At 38.3% G+C, this 17,748-nt stretch overlaps 1 protein-coding gene across 7 annotated transcripts in view; it reads left to right on the top strand.

Annotated features, from left to right (window-relative positions):
- CEP112 (centrosomal protein 112) overlaps positions 1-17,748 on the top strand; it is a 175,533-nt gene that overhangs the window by 118,229 nt on the left and 39,556 nt on the right. For 4 of the 7 annotated variants that reach the window (XM_087750763.1, XM_087750766.1, XM_087750767.1 and 1 more), the window contains 2 exons: positions 10,417-10,479; positions 14,396-14,545. In XM_087750763.1, coding sequence (XP_087606889.1) covers positions 10,417-10,479; positions 14,396-14,545 — 213 coding nt within the window. The remainder of the gene's footprint in view (positions 1-10,416; positions 10,480-14,395; positions 14,546-17,748) is intronic. The other 3 variants (XR_015703216.1, XR_015703217.1, XM_087750765.1) reach the window with 2 other exon arrangements.

Genomic DNA, 17,748 nt, shown 5'->3' with positions numbered 1-17,748 from the left:
GGGAGCCATTTGGAAGAGTCTTCAATCAGCAGAGCCAAACATGAAGAAAAATATGGTAGAATAATCTCAGGGATATTTCACGCAAATGAGACTAAAGAGAATTTATGGCTCTCTCCCTACAGGAGATATTTCAAAGCAATAGTCTCAGTTATTCACAGAGATATTCTGCTTCTACCTCTTTTAAAAAAAAAAAAAAAACAAAAACAAAAACCAACAAACCAAACCAAAACAACAACAAAAACCCCCAAAACAACAATAACAACAAAAAAACAATGCCAAACCAACCAACCAACCAAAAAAAAAAACCCAAACCACAAAAAAACCCTCAGAAAAACAAAACAGAAAACAGGTGAGATTTCTGCCCATCAATTGTATTTATAAACCTGGTTCCAGAGGTACCCAAGAGTAGCTGGTATAGCTGTCACTGTGGGAAAAAATAAGCACGCATGAGCATTAGGCTTACTTTTTAACATCTTCATTCATGTTTGGAGAGGAGATCAGGCACCACATTATTTGCATTCACAAATAACACCATAGGGTTACAAATTAAAATGACTGATGCAATACTGTTAAGAAATGAGAACCAGACAAGAGGAAGCATAATTGAGCTAAATGATAAATTATGACACAATACGGAATTAAAAAGATAGCTTTCAACAGGGCAAGGAGTGATATAATTAAAATTAGAGCTCTATCATATGGCCTGTCGTTCAGCACACTTTATTCACTCCCTATCATATCAATTATAGTTAATTAGTTGTTTGAGAAGTTTGGGTTTTTTTTTAACCAACTGGTATTAATCTAAGGTATCTATCTAAGAAGTATTCACAGATGGGTTTTTTGGTCCTGTCTCTCTCCTATTTCTTTTCAAGTCTGTGTCCAAACATCGCTTCTAGTTCTGCCTCACCAGGGCACTCTCTGCTTTTTCTCAATTCTATAACTTCCAGGTTGTAGCCTTTGGTGTATATTCATAAGATCAAGACTCACAAAGTCGTGAAGACAGTAGATAACATGAATGCTGAATTGTTGTTTACTGCCCAAGAACTTGGGCGTAGTTGCTGGAAACTAATAAGAGATTGATTTAAAACTGGTGAAAGAAGGTACTTCTCTAAACAACAGATAGTGAGCTGCTTGAATTGATTTCCATGGGGGTTGTGAAGGCAGATATTATCAGTAGGTTCAAAAAAGGATTGAACAGTTTTATGAGCAGCAGCTTGTAACCAGTCGCTAATGGGAATAAGCAGGGATTTAACTTCTGACTTCCCTGTGGGTGCTGGGGGAATGCGAGGGGTACGAACTGCAGAAGGGGCGAGGTTTCTGCAGCCTCTGTAAGCAGCACCTCCCGTGCCTCTGGAGAGGACCTTGGGCTCGGTGGCCCATGAGCCTGACTCCAGAGGACATACCTGATGTTTTTAGTACAACTGATGTTTCAGTCTTAACTTTCCTGGTTATGAAGTGCAGGAGGCTTTTCCAGTGGCAGAACAACTGTTCTAATTATTTTTTCAATAGTTTCCCGAGCCTTTCTTCACTATCCAAACAAACTGTAACACACCGACTTTGTCTTGTAATACACAATTGCTTATTATTTTAACTTTATTAAATATTTTTTAAAGCCCGATTGAATCATTACCTCATTCTTTCCTTTTTTTTCCACAAAACTGTGTGTCTTGGAGAAGGCTGATTGCATGTAGGTACAATTTTCTCTAATTTACCAATTTTACTTATCTTTACATCCGAGGGTACATTATAACATTAGGAAAAACATTGGCTGTTCTCCAGTACGGTAGCTGATTGTAATGTGAGATTACTTTTTTTTTTTTTTTTTTAACAACTCAGCCGCTTCATTCTTGGATTCTTTCAGAATTATTGAGTGACTACCATCAGGTCTGGGTGCCTAGACAGGGGTGAGAGGACAGATCCTACGACCGATGCCCTGTTACTGGATCCCGGTACCTGCAGCAATTACTGCTGATTTCACTGGGGCTTGTTCATGGTTTTGTTTATGCAGACAATGGTAACTGGTGTTTGTTACCTGGAATTAGTAAATACTAAGTGGAAATTTCTGTTGCATCCCATGCCATGCGCTCCATGTTCTTACTTTTAAGAAAAGTTCCTGGGGTTAATCCATCCTTTACAGAAGGACTTTCTCAGGTCCCCCAAACCTGAGAGCTTGGCAGAAGCCAAACCAAAAGCTGCCCCACGGAACGTGTCCATCGCATCCCTGCTTAGGTCAGTCTTTGGATATTTGCATTTTCACTGTAGCTTTGTTTTAGAAAAAATGCTCAGTTATCAAGACCAAACTAATATAAAAAAATTTATGGCATATTTAAATTCTGGCACAATTTGAAGACATTGTTTACACTAATTTGCTCTTTCTTCATATCTTTATAATAGAGAAAAGCTGCAGGTGGCCCCCCCCCCCCCCCCCCCCCCCCTTTTTGTAGGAGAAAGAGTGTTTTGGAAATAGGGAAGGGGTAAAACAGTGTTGTTAGTCCTTCAGAGTCTTTAATGTGAAGAAACAAAAGTGTTCCAAAACGACTTGCTTACAGCTGCAGAACATGTCATGGAGTAAAACCCACCTTCATTAAATGGGTGAGAAAGAATTCTAATTGTTTTGAAGTTCTTACGATCAGTCTGCATATGCTTCATTGTAATGTGATACTAAAGTCCCTCAATTATGATTTGTGTATTTTGGTGCCAGAAGGTTTTTTTCTTATGCTAAATTATTAAGTTCTGTCAGCTGCTGGGCTGTCATATAGAGATACAGTAAATCACATTATATTTTGTCATGGATTACACAGAGCAATAAATTTGGGAACAGAGATCAAAGTAGTTTCACAATCACATCTGACTGTAGGAGGGGTGTTTAACTTGTAGAAAATCTGATTTAGGTGAAACTGTTGCAGTTCTTGTGTGAATTTGAAATGAATTTGGGTGTTTGCTTGAAAATGAATAAGGTACAAATCCCCAAAAGACTTCTCCTGTATTTAGTTCAGAGGAGTTAATTCTGACCTACAGCTGCAGGACGGAGAATTGATAAATAATTAAACATTGGGAACGTTAAGAGTCTCACAGTATCTTATTTATGTTTTTAATTGCTTTTATGATTGAGCAATATATTCCATTCTCTTTTAATTGGGACTTTGCTGGACTTGCACATAGTTAGTCATCGGTGCAATAATGCTTTGTGGCTCCGTGAAGTTGTCGTTCTTTTTGGGAAGCTTTGTTGTATTTAAAACTACAAAAAAATAATCCAGCATAATCTTGCTAAGAAACACTGATTGCTTCAGATCATAGATTTGGTAGGGGATTTTGTTGTATTTTGAATGTTTGTCTTTCCAACTGTAGGAGCTTAACTTTTGTTGGCTCTCGTCTAATGATGTAACTTAGTGATATCAAGTTAACTTAGTAATACCGAGTCTGTTCTTTTGTTTCCAGTTTTCCTTCTATTTAATAAAAAAATATTTGCTCTCAAAATGATACATACGTAGGAATTTTTTCTAGTTATTATCTTCTTAACACTTGCTTGTTATTGCCGCAATATTCAACTTAAAACAGCAATGGAGAATCTAAAAAATAAATATCGCATTCTTATCCCTTTTTATAGTCCTTTCAGGAGCCTTATAGTCTCTGCTTGGCAAAAATCAAGGTGTGCAAAGTTAGCTGATATATAGTGAGAAAGTGCACGATTCCCAGAAATCTCCAGTTTCTGAAGGAATCGTGTATTGTAAAGCTCATATTAAGTAGCCTGTAACGGAGTCAAATCATGGATCAGTGTCACATCTTGGTACCGTTGCCTTCTATTTGTGGAGGAGCCATTAGCTTTGACTTGCATCTTCAAAGATGTTTAGCAGCCTATCCCTTCGTGATTTTACTGGCTGTCAGCTGTTTGGGTACCAGAAACATCTGGGCCTGAGTGATACGAGCTATTCTGTAAACTTCTTTATATTACAGTGGGAGAGAGAGAGTGCACGTGAGTGGGAGAGGTGCCTGTGTAGCAGAGGTGCCCAGTCTTGCTGATGAATAAAGGCAGCTTGTAAAAGCTCACATAATTCCCTTTGGGTGCATGTTTTATTTGTTAAGGCTCTGAAAAAGAAAATGCCACCACTTTTGATATAATGTCTTAAACCTGCTTTAAATAACCATCTTAATTTAGTTGGACAGAACAGAAGAAAACCAGGAAGTATTAAAAATCGTAATCCAGGAATGTATTTGTGCTGTACCAGGTTTAGGCACGTAGCCAGGGGAAAACTAGGCTTCAGTACCCTAATGTGGAGTGGTGCAGTCCCAACATCTTCACTGAGTTTACTCACTTCATCTTGTTTGAATGTTGAGCAAAAGAAGGAATCGTGCCGTAACATAAAGCCACCTGCCTCCCGACTCTTTTGGCAAAACGTCACAGTACGTCTTCAGATGAAACTGTAATTCGCTCCCTGTCCTTTTGAATGCCTGATGCACATGTCAGTACTATCTTGTATATTTAAGGTATTGAACAATTTCATGTGGCAAACCTAGACTGTTAGGCTGGTTTTAAAACTTTGTATTGTATACAATGCTTGTATGTTAGGCCAAATCATGCAGCTGGTTTTAAATAAGGTGCCTGGCTCACTGCAACATTGAATAGAAATCTGTATTAGTGAAGCTGGGAAATATTTAGGTGCTCAGTAAATCCATTTAGATGAAGCCTAGTAATTGCGTACTAGTGTAAGGATGGCATAACTTTGGCATCAGACACTGTGCAGTTGGAGTCTCATAGAAGAATTTTTGGAAGAGTTAAATGTCTGTATTTAATTTCCCTACATAATTTCAGAATGATTAGAAATACACTATTAGTTTGAATGAAAGGACTGGAAATCAGAGTTTTCCTAAGGCACAAATAGCACAAGCAGTTTTTCAGTAGGCCCCCATTAAGCACAGAATTGCTATATACTGCGGAAAGGCAATTCTCCATACAGGTAGAGTGTCAAATTAATTTCTATTCATTCTTGTTTTTTTTGCAATGAAAAGTACTTAGTACATGAATGAGAGGGTTTTTTTCTCCTAAAGATGTATGTTTAAAGAAAAAAAAAAAGATGATGATTTATAGACCTACAAAAGTAGAATGTAAAATAGAATATTAATAGGATTTGTGGGTATGACAGATTGGGATTTCTATCATTCATTTTCAAAACCCTTGCAGTCATTTGGTACTTGACTAATTATTCTGTTAACATCATTTTGGATATTGAACTATTTTAATGGTCTTTTGGGTGACTCAAATTACACATTTGAACGGGTATGCTATTTTCACTGTTACACAGAGATTCAGCTTTCCGTTTGTTATCTGATGTGGGCAGAGCAGGAGAAAGAACGAGAGCATTGGTGTAGGAAGTCACCCGCTGTCGGTATTAGAGGCACATAAGGAAAAGATACATTTCAGGCTTTGAGGTCGAAATGAAATTTTTATGTACAATCTGATGAACTTAAAAGGTGATCTGCTAATCTCTGAAGTTTAAACAGATACTGTATAGTGTTTTAACCTACTTAATAACAAAAATTGCTACAGTTAGCCATTCTGAAGGTCATTTTCTTTTGACATCTGTCAAATTACACAATCTTGAATTTTGGTACAAAGCATAATGCTGTCAAACTTAAATAGAAATATTCCAGAATGTGGAGTGGTGTGTTGTTTTTTAAGGTAAATGGGCCCCATTTACATTAGTTCTTTGATGTTAAATTCTTTGCTGCACATCAGAGAACAGTTGCTTCTTCCCTGGAGCAAGTTTTCTTTCTTCTCCTTCCCCCACCCTTTGATTTTTTTTTTTCCTTCTCCATTTTTTTTTTTTTTTAGTTTGCTTACACTTTTATCTAACTAATTATGGAGGATCAGCGTAGTATGGCCATCATTTAGCTAGTTGCAGGCATTTTGACAAATGGTTATTTCATAGCTTATTCCCTAAACAGATTTCTTAAATCTGCTTTTCTATTAGTGAATATGGGAGTGTACATATAACCCGCTAGTTTATGAGAGTTTTATATTTGTGGGGGTTTTGTTGCTTATTTATGTTTGGGGAGGTTGAAATAAAATTGAAACACTACTGAATCAGTCACAAAACTAATTCATATCTAGATGAACAGGATTTCACTATGCATCCTTAACTCTTACAGATCTGTCCACATTTGGGTTGCAGGAGTTAGTTTTCGTATTAATTTTGGAGCATAATTGAAATCTCACTTTCCATCCGAAAATCACTGTTCCAAAGCTGGAAGATAGAGTATCATGGAATTGTTTAGGTTGGAAAAGACCTTTAAGATCATCGAGTCCAACCATAAACCTAACACTGCCAAGTCCACCACTAAACCATGTCCCTTCGCACAGATTTGTACTGTTCCAAAAAATTCTTCACAGCTGCGTTTTTGATAAACATTCAGGATGTCCTAAACGCCTTCACGGCTGTTGATGGAAGATGAAGTTGTCCGTGTACCTGCCGACCCCATAGTGCAGCTAGAGCTACTGTCGACACTGGAGATGGCCGTACCGGTGAGCAGCCCCCGGGGCTGTTCCATGGATGCGTTCCATCAAGTGGAACTAGAACTAAAAGTCCCCTCTAATACATCTTATACCTTATAAATAACACATAAAAACTTTGTAATTAGGGTAGGGCACGGTATGCTTTTGCGGTGTGGTCCCATCATAGATCCTTTGCTCTTTTATTTGTAGTAATGCTGCTCTGTTTCATGAAAGGAAAAAATGAAAATCAGACTGCGTTAGAATAGCATCCATTAATTCAGATACCACATCTGTAGTGCTAATACCGTTTTTAATTTTTACGTGAAATGTTTTGTTGAAGTCAGTGCAGTTTTGCTCAGCAACCACAATATGATGCTTTAAGGCGTGTTATAGAATTATAGTTGGTTTTTAAAACCAATTAACTGTAACAAGGACATAATCTTTTTAATGCAAAAGTCCTCACTCTGGAATATAAAATAACTGCATGTAAAATTGTCATAATCAGATAATTTTAGCTAAAATATGTATTAACTGTGTGAAACTAAACAGAAGTTAATTTTTGAATCAGTGGGATTCCTCTATGGCTTATCCAATTTAAACCTTTTTATTATAAAAATGGATATTACAATTGATATTTCTGACAAGTTTTTGCCAAGTGTGAATTTCAACAGCTACCTCTCGCACATGGAAAACTAGTTTAAGACCCATTAACTGTATTTGCAGCGCTGCCCATTGCTATAAAAAGAGTTAGACTTTAATGAATACTGGCTGACCCTCCAAATGTTCACCTTCCAGTAGGATTCTTATTCATTATGTTTCTGAAATAGCATGTAACCTGAAAGCGAAGGAATGCCCTTAAAATAATACAGGAGCAGCTTATGCTTCATACAACGCTTGAGCCGAGCAGCCTGTTAGAGAAGAAGGAGCCCAGGAAACTGCTGCTTGTGGACACCGTGCCTTTTTTAACCTTCTCCTCTGTCAAGATAAATGTAATATAAATCTTCCACGATGTTCACTGCACGCAGCTATGTCTATTTACTTTGCAGTAAGCCATTTCTTACCAAAAAAAAAAAAAAGTAAAAAGGCACATTTTTTTGTGTAGCAGGGCTACACATGCCCCAGGGGAGTAGGTTTATGCCTCCCTAGGCTGCAAAGCAACAGCCTATAGTCAAGAGGTATTAAATTAGTTTAGTCGTAGGTTTTGAAAAGGGAAAAGTTTTGTATTTCTACAATAAAAGAAGAGGAGGGAAAAGCGTGTTCCTGTGCATAGCCATGAATTAGATCCGTTCAGCTGACCAGTGTGACATTACTTGTAGAAACCGCCTTCTGCAGAGCTCCGCTGGTGCTCCTGTGCAGTTTGTGATGATGCAAGACCTGTACGGTGTTACAGGTCCAGAGAAAAGCCGAAGTCAGCAGGTGTCCATACTTTTTAGTGGCACAAGGTCGAGATAGCCAGTTTTACACAGCTGGAGCCGACCGAAATGTGGTTTTGCCATCTCCGGTGGAAGTTTTGGTAGCTCAGTACTTCTGAATATCAGACCCCTCAAAAAAGGATGTTTGAGACTGCAAGTAAATGCCAGAATCTGTGGTTCGTTGATGACTGGGAGACAGCTTATAAATATTTTGCTAATTGGATTTTGTTAAAGCCATTATACAATAAAATGTTGTAATTGCCTTTAAATAAACTGGTAGGATATACTTTCTTTGCCTTCAGTTAGGAATAAAACACTGAAATTCAGCATATCTTTCTTTTGGATCGCCTCTGTCATGTCTATCAGAGGTCATCCTGGTTCTACTCAGTGTGAACAAACAAGTTCTAATTTGTTTATGGAAGTTATGGGGCTTTCTTTATTATTTATTGGGATTTCTTCTGTGGGTTCAGGAGGTTATAAAGCTGCTTCTATGAAAGATGAAGTCTTTTACCCCAGGCAAGTTGAGTGAGAGCAGCTGTAATGTGATCTTCTTCGCAGAGCCTTGCTGACTACTATCTCTCTCTTTCTGGGAGTAACAGTAATTTATACTATTACTGTAATTTATTTTTTACTTTTTTCCCTAAAGATAAACTGGCAGTTTCAGTCACTTTATGGCATGCAGTGGTGGTAAAACGTAATCTGAAACCAGATGACAATACAGAGGAAAGAGTGTTAACATGGGTCAGCCTGAGTACAAAGAGAAATGTAGCCTGCGTAGAGCTGTCTGGCATAACTGCTTCTGTGTTACCGCTCTCATTTTATTTATGCAGCCCCACAAGGTGCCCTTACAGTGTCTGTGGCACACTTTAAATGGCAAATGTCGAAGTGGAATTTAATTTGTCTGGTGCTCCAGAATTCTTGTATATGCTGTTTTAAACCAGTATGTAGTGCCGTTATCTGTATTTATAACAAAAAAACGACCAAAACATGTTATCAAAAGTTATGCTCATATTTGATAATTGGTTTTGATTAACTTTTTTAGTAAATTTCTTAGTACCAACAAACAAATTAAATAGAGACCTCCATATGTTTCATAATTTTGGAATTTGAAGGGATTCAAGATCTTGAATTGCAGTATCATGTAAACTTTAAGATTATTTTTAACTGGCTGTAATATACTTTTATTAAGCTGCACCATACATAACTGCCTGGATTGTACAAGAGGATTTGAGCCCTATCATGCTTTGCGGTGATTCGCAAACACTGTCTGCAACTTTAAGCTCCTAAATTTAGAGTCCAGTAAAATCAATAAGACTATTTGCTTGACTGAAATCCCTGGTGTTTGCAGAAGTGGAGTTTCAGTCTTGCAACTGGATCCAAGCAGGGTTCAGAGGCTTCAGGGGGCCCCCGCGGCTTCTGTGGTCCCCAAAACAGGCGCTGGCACACAGGCAGCTGCAGGAGCGTGTTTGTGTGCTGGATGCTGTGCCGTAAAACTAAGGACGACAGATCAAAGATTTGAACGCGAGGTCAGATAGATTTTGAAAACTTAATCAGCTTAAATTTGCTTCAGAACTCAGCTTCATAATTTTCTGTCCCCCTAAGAAAATATTTTGCTTAGACACCTGTCCTCGAAATTTAGAGCCAAGAACAAGAGAGCGCTTAGCAGTTCATCTGAGGACAGTGTTTTGAGGACGGTCTATCAATACAATACTGTGGCACTTGGCAAGAAAAATACAAATCAGAATTATGTCCTGAAATTAAATTGAATTTATTTTGTAGTTGTTATTGAATTATTTCTGAAACTGAATTGAGGAGAAAACCTTAAGAGCTATTTTTCCCCAGAATTATAGAAATATTTGCTTATTGGATTCCAATGTGACAAAGCAGCCTTATTTTCTGTTTGTTTTATTCTTTATCTAAGTTGTGAAAAAAAAAAAAATTCTAGGAGAAGGAAAGAGCTGTACGTCCAACCAACCAAGCTCCCGTTGGTTCAGCTGCATATTGGGTCGATTTTCAGCGTAATTGCCACCTTTAAAAAAGAAGGGACGTGCGATGGGACAGAAGGCAGTTGTGCACACCAAGCTGAGACACGAAGTCGTGTCCTCCGTGTCGCGCCGCACCCTCGCAGCCTGTGCCTGGGGCTTGGCCCTTTCCCTCCGTTCAGAAACGAAGTCACCCTGATAAACCCGGGTGTGCGCTGCCTCCCTCCCCCTGCCACACACACGCACTCACTCTTTTTTTCTTTTTTTACTCCGCAGAAGTCTTTATGTTTTTCTAATAATTGGCAGCAGAGGTACAATTTCTCCCCTCTTTTAAGTGATGAATAGTTGGCCCGAGATCAAAGGCAAGCCGTTGCGGTTTTTTGGCTGCCACAAAAGGGCGTTGGAGTTGGCGCGGGTCCCAGCCGCTCAGCGATAGGCATGTGGATGAGGTGCCAAGCGGAGGGGTCGGTGGCAAGTGTCTGTACACGTTCTTCATCTGAGCTAATCTGGTTGCCTTTTGTGTGTATTTCAGGCAAACAGCCGGCTGAAGCAGACTGAGAAGGAGTACAGTCAGAAGCTGACTAAATCCTCACAGGTAGGTAGCGAGAAGACAGGAACCGCACATGAAGCCATTTGATTGGGAAACTTGATGAAAAGTGTAATTACTTCTGCTCTTAAGTGTAGGTCTCGATGATCAAGAGGAGCCATAACCGTTTCCCAAATCAAACATCCAGTGTCTTTCTTGCAGATTTTAACCTTTCAAAAAACACAGAGCATTAAGCTGACTAGAAAAAATGGGTGGGGTTTTTTTTTTGAGTTCTAAATTTCATCTTTTTCACCTACTTATGTCCCTGCCCACGGCAGGGGGTTGGAAATAGATGATCTTTAAAGGTCCATTCCAACCCAAACCGTTCTGTGTTTCTGTTTAATTTTTCCTCTCCTGAGGACCCAAGAGGACCGAGTCCTCCGTCAGTCCGTCGGTGGGAAGGGAAGGCGAGGTGTCCCATCAACGAGCACATCTCATAAAATCAGCAACAGTTGCACAACCAGGACTTGCATTTCGCGTCACAAGGTGGTGTTTGCCCACTCAACCGATGGTACGACAGCAGTCCCAACTGTGCCATCTTGATGTTTGTCATTGCTCCTAGCCAGTTGAGCATTTTTGCCCCAAACAATGCTCTGAAGAGTGTCAGTGTCCTGAAAGCAAACTGGTTTTGACTTGAGTTTTCGTTCTTCAGAGTAGTCTTTTGAACATGGAAGATGAAAATGTGTGTTGAATTTACATATATGCTTAAAAATGATAAGACAGAATGATTCTTAAATATTTCAGCTCTCAGTTTGATTGACAGGTAGTACTGAAGTGTAAAAAATGATGGAGTTGCAACCAGAAGTTAAGCTTTTAATAATGTGAAAATTGCCATGAGGATTTATGTGGAGGTGTCATTCTTCTCATTCCTCCCAACCACAGCAGAATGCCTGCCTCTTACTTGCAAAGTGTGTTTTCAGCAATAGTAATAATAGTCTAATAATACTCTTTTAAAATCAATAAAAACACTACAAAGAATGGTTCAGAAGCCTCAAACTAGGCAGAAGTGATCAGTGACAGAATGACAAGAAACTGTAAACTTAGCTGTTTTACAAACACTTCAAAATATTTTAAAAGTCCTGATTTCAGCTTTTCAGCAACCTTTGAGTCTCATTCTCTGTAACACTTGTCCAAAATTTTCGCTTTAGTTGTTTCAGTGAAATTTATTGGACTATCACTTTTTCACACTACACTTTTTGAGACTGCATTTATCAGAATCATTGGTAAATGCGTTTTTACATTATATTTCTAAAACCTAATGTGTATTTTCTGCACATTTATTTGCATACAGAGAGGTTGTGGGGTCTCCATCCTTGGAAATACCTAAAACCTGACTGGACATGATGCGGAGCAACCAGCTCTGGGTCACCTTGCTTTGAGCTGGTCCCTTCCACCCTCACCAGTTCCATGATTCTGTGATACATCAGAGAGAATGCTCTCCTAAATGCCTTTTTAGTCATTTTTTGAGAGCCTTATTTATAAAGAAAGAAAGAAACGGCAACAAAAAAAAAACCCTAATTTTTTATCTTGCCATCTGAACCTGAATAGCAGAAAATTGATAAAGCTCAAAAAGTACCATTTAATGCATGCCAGACGTTAAGGAAGAGATGCTTTTCATTGCTAACTCCATGCTACCTTTTGGCATTGTCATTTTTATGCTTTTGTAGTGCCTAGTGAGTGTAATCAGAAGTCAGCCTCTCTGTGCCAGACATAGTTTACTGTCAGAACAGAGACGGGTTGTGGTCCATTCATTAAACACAGATGGAATAATTTAAGTCTCTCTCAATTTTTAAACAAGGGGTGAGGAAAATTGCTTTAATTGTTACAGTGGGAACACCTAGGTAGTATAGCACAAGGTAGTAACTATTTAACCTAAATGTCGTAATAAATTTTGTCAGACTGAAATTTATTGGCCTGTAGCATAGTCTCAAAATGGAAAAATTTTGAGCCATGTTTTTTTTAAGCGAGGCGTTGCTGTAGCTAATACACTGTTCTCTTTATTGGGGAGAGATGGACCCAACGACCAGAACTGGCGTTCCTCTGCGCTTTCTGTGGCAGACACAACACATGCATCATATGTCAGGGCTCTTTGGCACAATAAAGGAGTTTCACCCTGATGTCTGAATTTCTTTACTTTTGTGGGTTTGAATCCAAATCCCTAAAGTTACTTGAACATAGTTTTTTTTGTAGCTCAGTATTAATAATAGGTCAATTGCAACTTTTCTTGTGGTCATGTTGCTGACAGCATCTGTCTAATCTTACTCTCTGTGGCCTCTTGGAACATTCACTTTTAACACCCACACAGAGAAGATATTTCAAGAAATTTCCTCTGAAGTTTATACAAAGTAAACAGATTTTTTTCTCTGAAAAGTACTGCACAAAGCAGATCTTTCTCCATCAATTCATGCTGAAATTTCCTTGCATGCATTTCAGAACTCTTATGCTAGTCCAGGGTCTTCACCCAGTCAAAGCTTTAGATTTCACTCTTGCGTTATATTAAAGGGTTTGTTATTTTGTTTTCTTTTTTAAAAGTAACAAAATGGAACATACACAAAGTGGTATAGGTGTGCATGGCTTCAAGTTGTGATCCATTGCTTTCTCCTGCTTTCTCGCTGCATGTGTTACACACCTAGCAAAGCCACATTTGTGCAAATTGTGTGTCATCTGAAAGATGGTTGAAATTGCAAGCCCAGTTGTACTGCTTAATTCTGCCTAAAGAGTTACACCTATCCAGATAATCTCTGAACTTTGGCCCCCTGATCTCATTAAGAGCAAATAGCCTTCCTTTTGATCAGTATATTTTCTTTTTTAATACATATTTGTTTTTAGAAAAGAAATACAGAAATACCCGTGTAGGTTTTACTCATAATCTTTGTTACTCTCTGGGGTTTTCAGGTAGTAAAACATAAATAAATTTACAGTAGAGTTTTAATCAGTCCTTTTTCCCTTCCTCAGTGATTCCAGTACTTTCCTTTGTAGAGTATTTCTTATTATGTTAGTCCTATATCCTGTTAGGAGTTCTAAAAAAACCCCATTTTTTCCTAAATAACTGTGGTCTTAGTATAGTTAAATGTTTCTCTGCCAATGAGGAGGCCTTGCAAACACCCGAGTCCGAGCGCTCTGGTAGTCTCTCCCTGAACTGCCTGTATGCTGAAGTGTTTTTAGAATTAGACTATATTATGCTGCTACAGCAGCTTAACCTTAAGCTTGAATATATACATTAAAGTCAGTGACTCCCATATGTTTAAGTGCTTTGCTGGGTGATGACTTACATGTCAGCATAAAATTCTGTAAATATGCCTGAAGGATCAGCTTTAGTTATGACTTTCCACAGTGATAAAAAAGGTGAAAGAAGTACGTTTCAACAAATCCTGAGTGAATCATGTAAAAGGTCTAGTTCAAGGGTCCTGGACACGGAATCAGGTCCCCGCTCTATTGCTTAAGCAGAATATGCTCCTTTCAGCAGCTCAGAAGTTTCACTATCAAGTTTAAATTTCAGTCCAGTATGTAAATTTGGGGTTTTTTCCTTCTCTGCAGTATCAAGCTGTAAAGTATCCTTCCAGAAAACAAACGCCACCATCACTATGTAAATTTGCAGTACTGGTTTCGGGGCAGTGGAAGACTGGAAACATGCTCTATTTTGAAGATCACAGATGTGCTTTGTTCTCATGAGTAAATATTTTGGAATGTCATAGTGGAAAACCCTTCCAAATATTTTGTGTTCAGCAATTTTTGTCATTCGCAACCTTACTATATTCCTTTTTCTCTGCGTGGAATTTCATGCTTGCTAGTGTGTAATATGTTAATTTAAAATATTTAGCTTGCGCAGCAGAGTATGCCAATGCCATGCTTGTACTGAGCATAAAAACATGCAAAATACATGCCTTTTACTGAAGAGAGATTTAGCATGCTGTTTTCTTTTTAGATCATAGCTGAACTTAAGACAACCATTTCCTCTCTGACAGAGGAGAACAGCCGGCAGCAGCTTGCCGCAGAGCAGCGGCTTCAGGAAGTTGTACAAAAGTTTGAAGATAAGAAGCAGCAGCTGATTACAGATAATGACAGAGCAATCAAGGTAATCTGGGGATTTTAGTCACTGATGCTACTGGCTGTTTGAGTGCAATTAAAAGTTCTGCAGTGGGCAGATGAATGCAGGTATCGTTCCTGTTCACACAGCGCTCACTAATTCCATTCACTGGACCTTGACTTTGATGTAGCTGATGACTCAGGCTCCCTTTCCTCTAGCTGATCACATGCCTGCATAAAGCGTTTCGTTTTGGCGGGTCTAATCCATCCACTTCAGTCAAAAGTTGAAACTTTCCTGTTCTCTTTCTTTTAATATTGATATTTTAACGTGTTTTCAGCACCTTTATACGGTGCTTTCAGTACTTAAAAAAAAAGGTGAAAAATAGGAGAGCCGAGTTGCACCACCTGAGAGCCAGCAGTACGGCACGGGCTTTAGCTTGGTTTTCACAAGGCAATCTCACCTTTCATGTTTAAGGCTGCAATGAAGGAAAATGTGTTCTTAGGTTCCACTGAAAACAAAGTCTCTGCTAAATATGAATGGAAAGAAATATTTATTATTTGTAACTTTTTTTCATTAGATTTCTACATATTTTGTATCGGAGGTGCATTTTCTGGTCTTTTTCAAAGAAGCTTTAAGAGACTACAGGTTCTGAATATTCGGACTCTGTTCCTTGCTGCTTTGACACCCTGATTCAAAGCGGCTGCAGAGAATCCCACCTGCAGAAGCAAGTAGAATTATTTTTTAGACATTCTTCCTTTCAGAGTAGTGAAGAGCAATGGAAGATTTTTGAAAGTATGTAATCTGCTAGGGTTGACAACCAAAACACTTCATTAAGAGCTGTATGGAAGAAGGAAATTCCTTTTTTTCTCTGTAAAGACATTTACTAGTACCAAACAAAGAATTCTGTTGTTAAATCTAGAAACTCATGAAAAAATGAACTCCTAACTTTTTGTGCTGAAAAGAAACCATGGGAGTTTTTACATGTCGGACCTATCTGATGTTCAGTTACGGTACAGTTAATGTTGTCTTCTACATCTGAATGGTTTGCATAAGGAAATTAGGTTGACCTTACTATCTCATCATCTTTTTGTTTAATGATCTTTTTTTTCCTTCAAGGAAAAATATCTGTCTGTCCTCGTGTGTTGAGGAACAGAATTTTTTTTCCAAATGATCTTTAGTCTGTTCTGTCAAAGGTATAACCATATAGATGTTGGCTATAATCTGTTATCCAAACTGAATCACTAGAGGTAGCTTTTTATTATCACTAGGATCTCCAAATAGTTAAATCACATTATTTTGTGGTACAGGTGGATTTTTGCCAATTAGGAAAATGTGCTATTTGTAGTTCTCCACTTTTCCAGTGGCCATCTAGATAGACAGAAACCCTGTAACAGTGGAATAGTCTTCCATGCAGTCAGAAATATGCTGTAATTCAACAGTTAGCATGCATTATACCTTCCTGAGTTATATATTTGAAATATGTATTTTAGACCGTTTACCAGCTTTTTTCTTAGCACCTGATGCAAGTGCTACTGTTGAATTTATGGATTTACCTAAACTAAATTACATTCAGTGGAAATACTTCAGCTGTTGATAACAACAGGTTTTGAAACACTAATGATGATAGGTTGTGTGAAGTCCTTCTCCATGTAAACCTGTGTTCAGCTATTATAAACTTAATTTTGACATTGTTACCGCAAAACGTAATGAAATGCATAAAAACCAAAGGGGAATTCTGCACAGGCTTTCTGAGCAGTCTCTCAGAGAGATTTTAGTGCTGGTGCTGCAAGTACGTTTTGTAAGATTTGGTCAGCTTGGGGAAGAAATTGCAGGAGCTGTTATGCTTGGAGTTCTTGAACTTTGTTTAGTATCATTAATATTGTACTTTTAAAAAAATCTTCCCTTGAAACCACTGATTTAATGGAAATTTACTGAAAGTCAGATACCCAGACAGAAAATTCTTAGGAAGATGAACTGCTGTGTATGCTTCTGGAAGCAGAAAGAGGTGTTTTTAATACTCGATCACTTAGTATTTTTAAGAACCACACATATTTCTAGATGAGCATATGCAGAAATACTTCGCTTTTTATTAGCCTGGGGCAAAAAAAATTGGTTTTGGTGAAAGTGGAATCCTAGATGTCCTAGAGATGGGGAACAACATCTAACCTAGGGCAGGCTGAAGACCTTGAGGGATGGTTAAAGAAACATTCTAAAGACAAAGCAACTCTTAATACAGCATAAGCCTTTGAGAAGACTTAGTATACTATAAGCTATTGAAAAGACTGTCGTTAAAAAACTGGCATTTGCTAAATATAACATTGATTTAAACTAACATTGAGGAACAGATTGCAATTTCCTTGCAATGGTATTGGGTTGACTTCCTGTAAGACCTTCCAATTATTATTTCCTTTCAAAGGGAGAAATACATTTTTACAGAAACCAACTGGCTCTCAGAAAAGTTTTGGATTTAGTCAGTAAAGTGATATCCAGATGTGGATACCATAATACATGGTTTTGATGTTAATTCAAATTCCTGACTCTCTTTGCTAGTCAAAGATTTCCAAGTTGTTACTATTCCACAATTGTATCTATCTCCTTAATCTTTTTGTTTTTTAATAGGATCTTAAACATTAGTGAAAAAGAATAAATGAAACTTCTAAGAACATTTTGCTTCTTTTGACAACCTAAAAACCCAATCTGAGCAACCCTTTTTGGCTTTGTCAGTTTGAGACAAATGCTTGAAGCACTTGGCATTCTGTATTACACCATGATTTGTCTGGCCTAAGGGCAAGTCAAAGTTTGTGCCATCAGAGTCATAAAATTAGGATAAAATTTTGGCTCATCGCATTCCTTTCTTGTGGCTTATAAAGTAACCGATTTGGATGCCATCGAGTTGCAGTGCCTAATAGCAAAGACCTAAGAAGCAATAGTCTGACAAGGTGTTGAACCACTGAGTGACTCCTGTCGCTGCCTTTTCGCCTCTGTTGAGTTTGAGCCTGTTGGGATTACGACAGCGTTGGCACAGAGAGCGATCCCAAAAGCACAGCTCGCCGTTCAGTGCCGAATAGATATCTTTGCTTTGAACTTACCAGGACTTGCGTTCTTTGGAGCAGAGTACAAGGACACTGCAACTGGCCTGGCATGGGGCAAATCCAGCAAAGCTCACCTGGTCTCTGTGCCATGCCTCTCCTGTAATGTGCTTATACTTCAAAGATCAGGAACCATTGGTTTAGACCGTAGGATTAGCTGAG

The sequence above is a fragment of the Nipponia nippon genome, unplaced genomic scaffold, assembly GCF_047370975.1.
Source record: "Nipponia nippon isolate SJK-2023a ecotype South Korea unplaced genomic scaffold, ASM4737097v1 scaffold_14, whole genome shotgun sequence".
NCBI lineage: Eukaryota > Metazoa > Chordata > Aves > Pelecaniformes > Threskiornithidae > Nipponia > Nipponia nippon.
The sequence above is the reverse complement of the archived record's forward strand: the minus strand, read 5'-3'. Positions and strand labels throughout refer to the sequence as shown.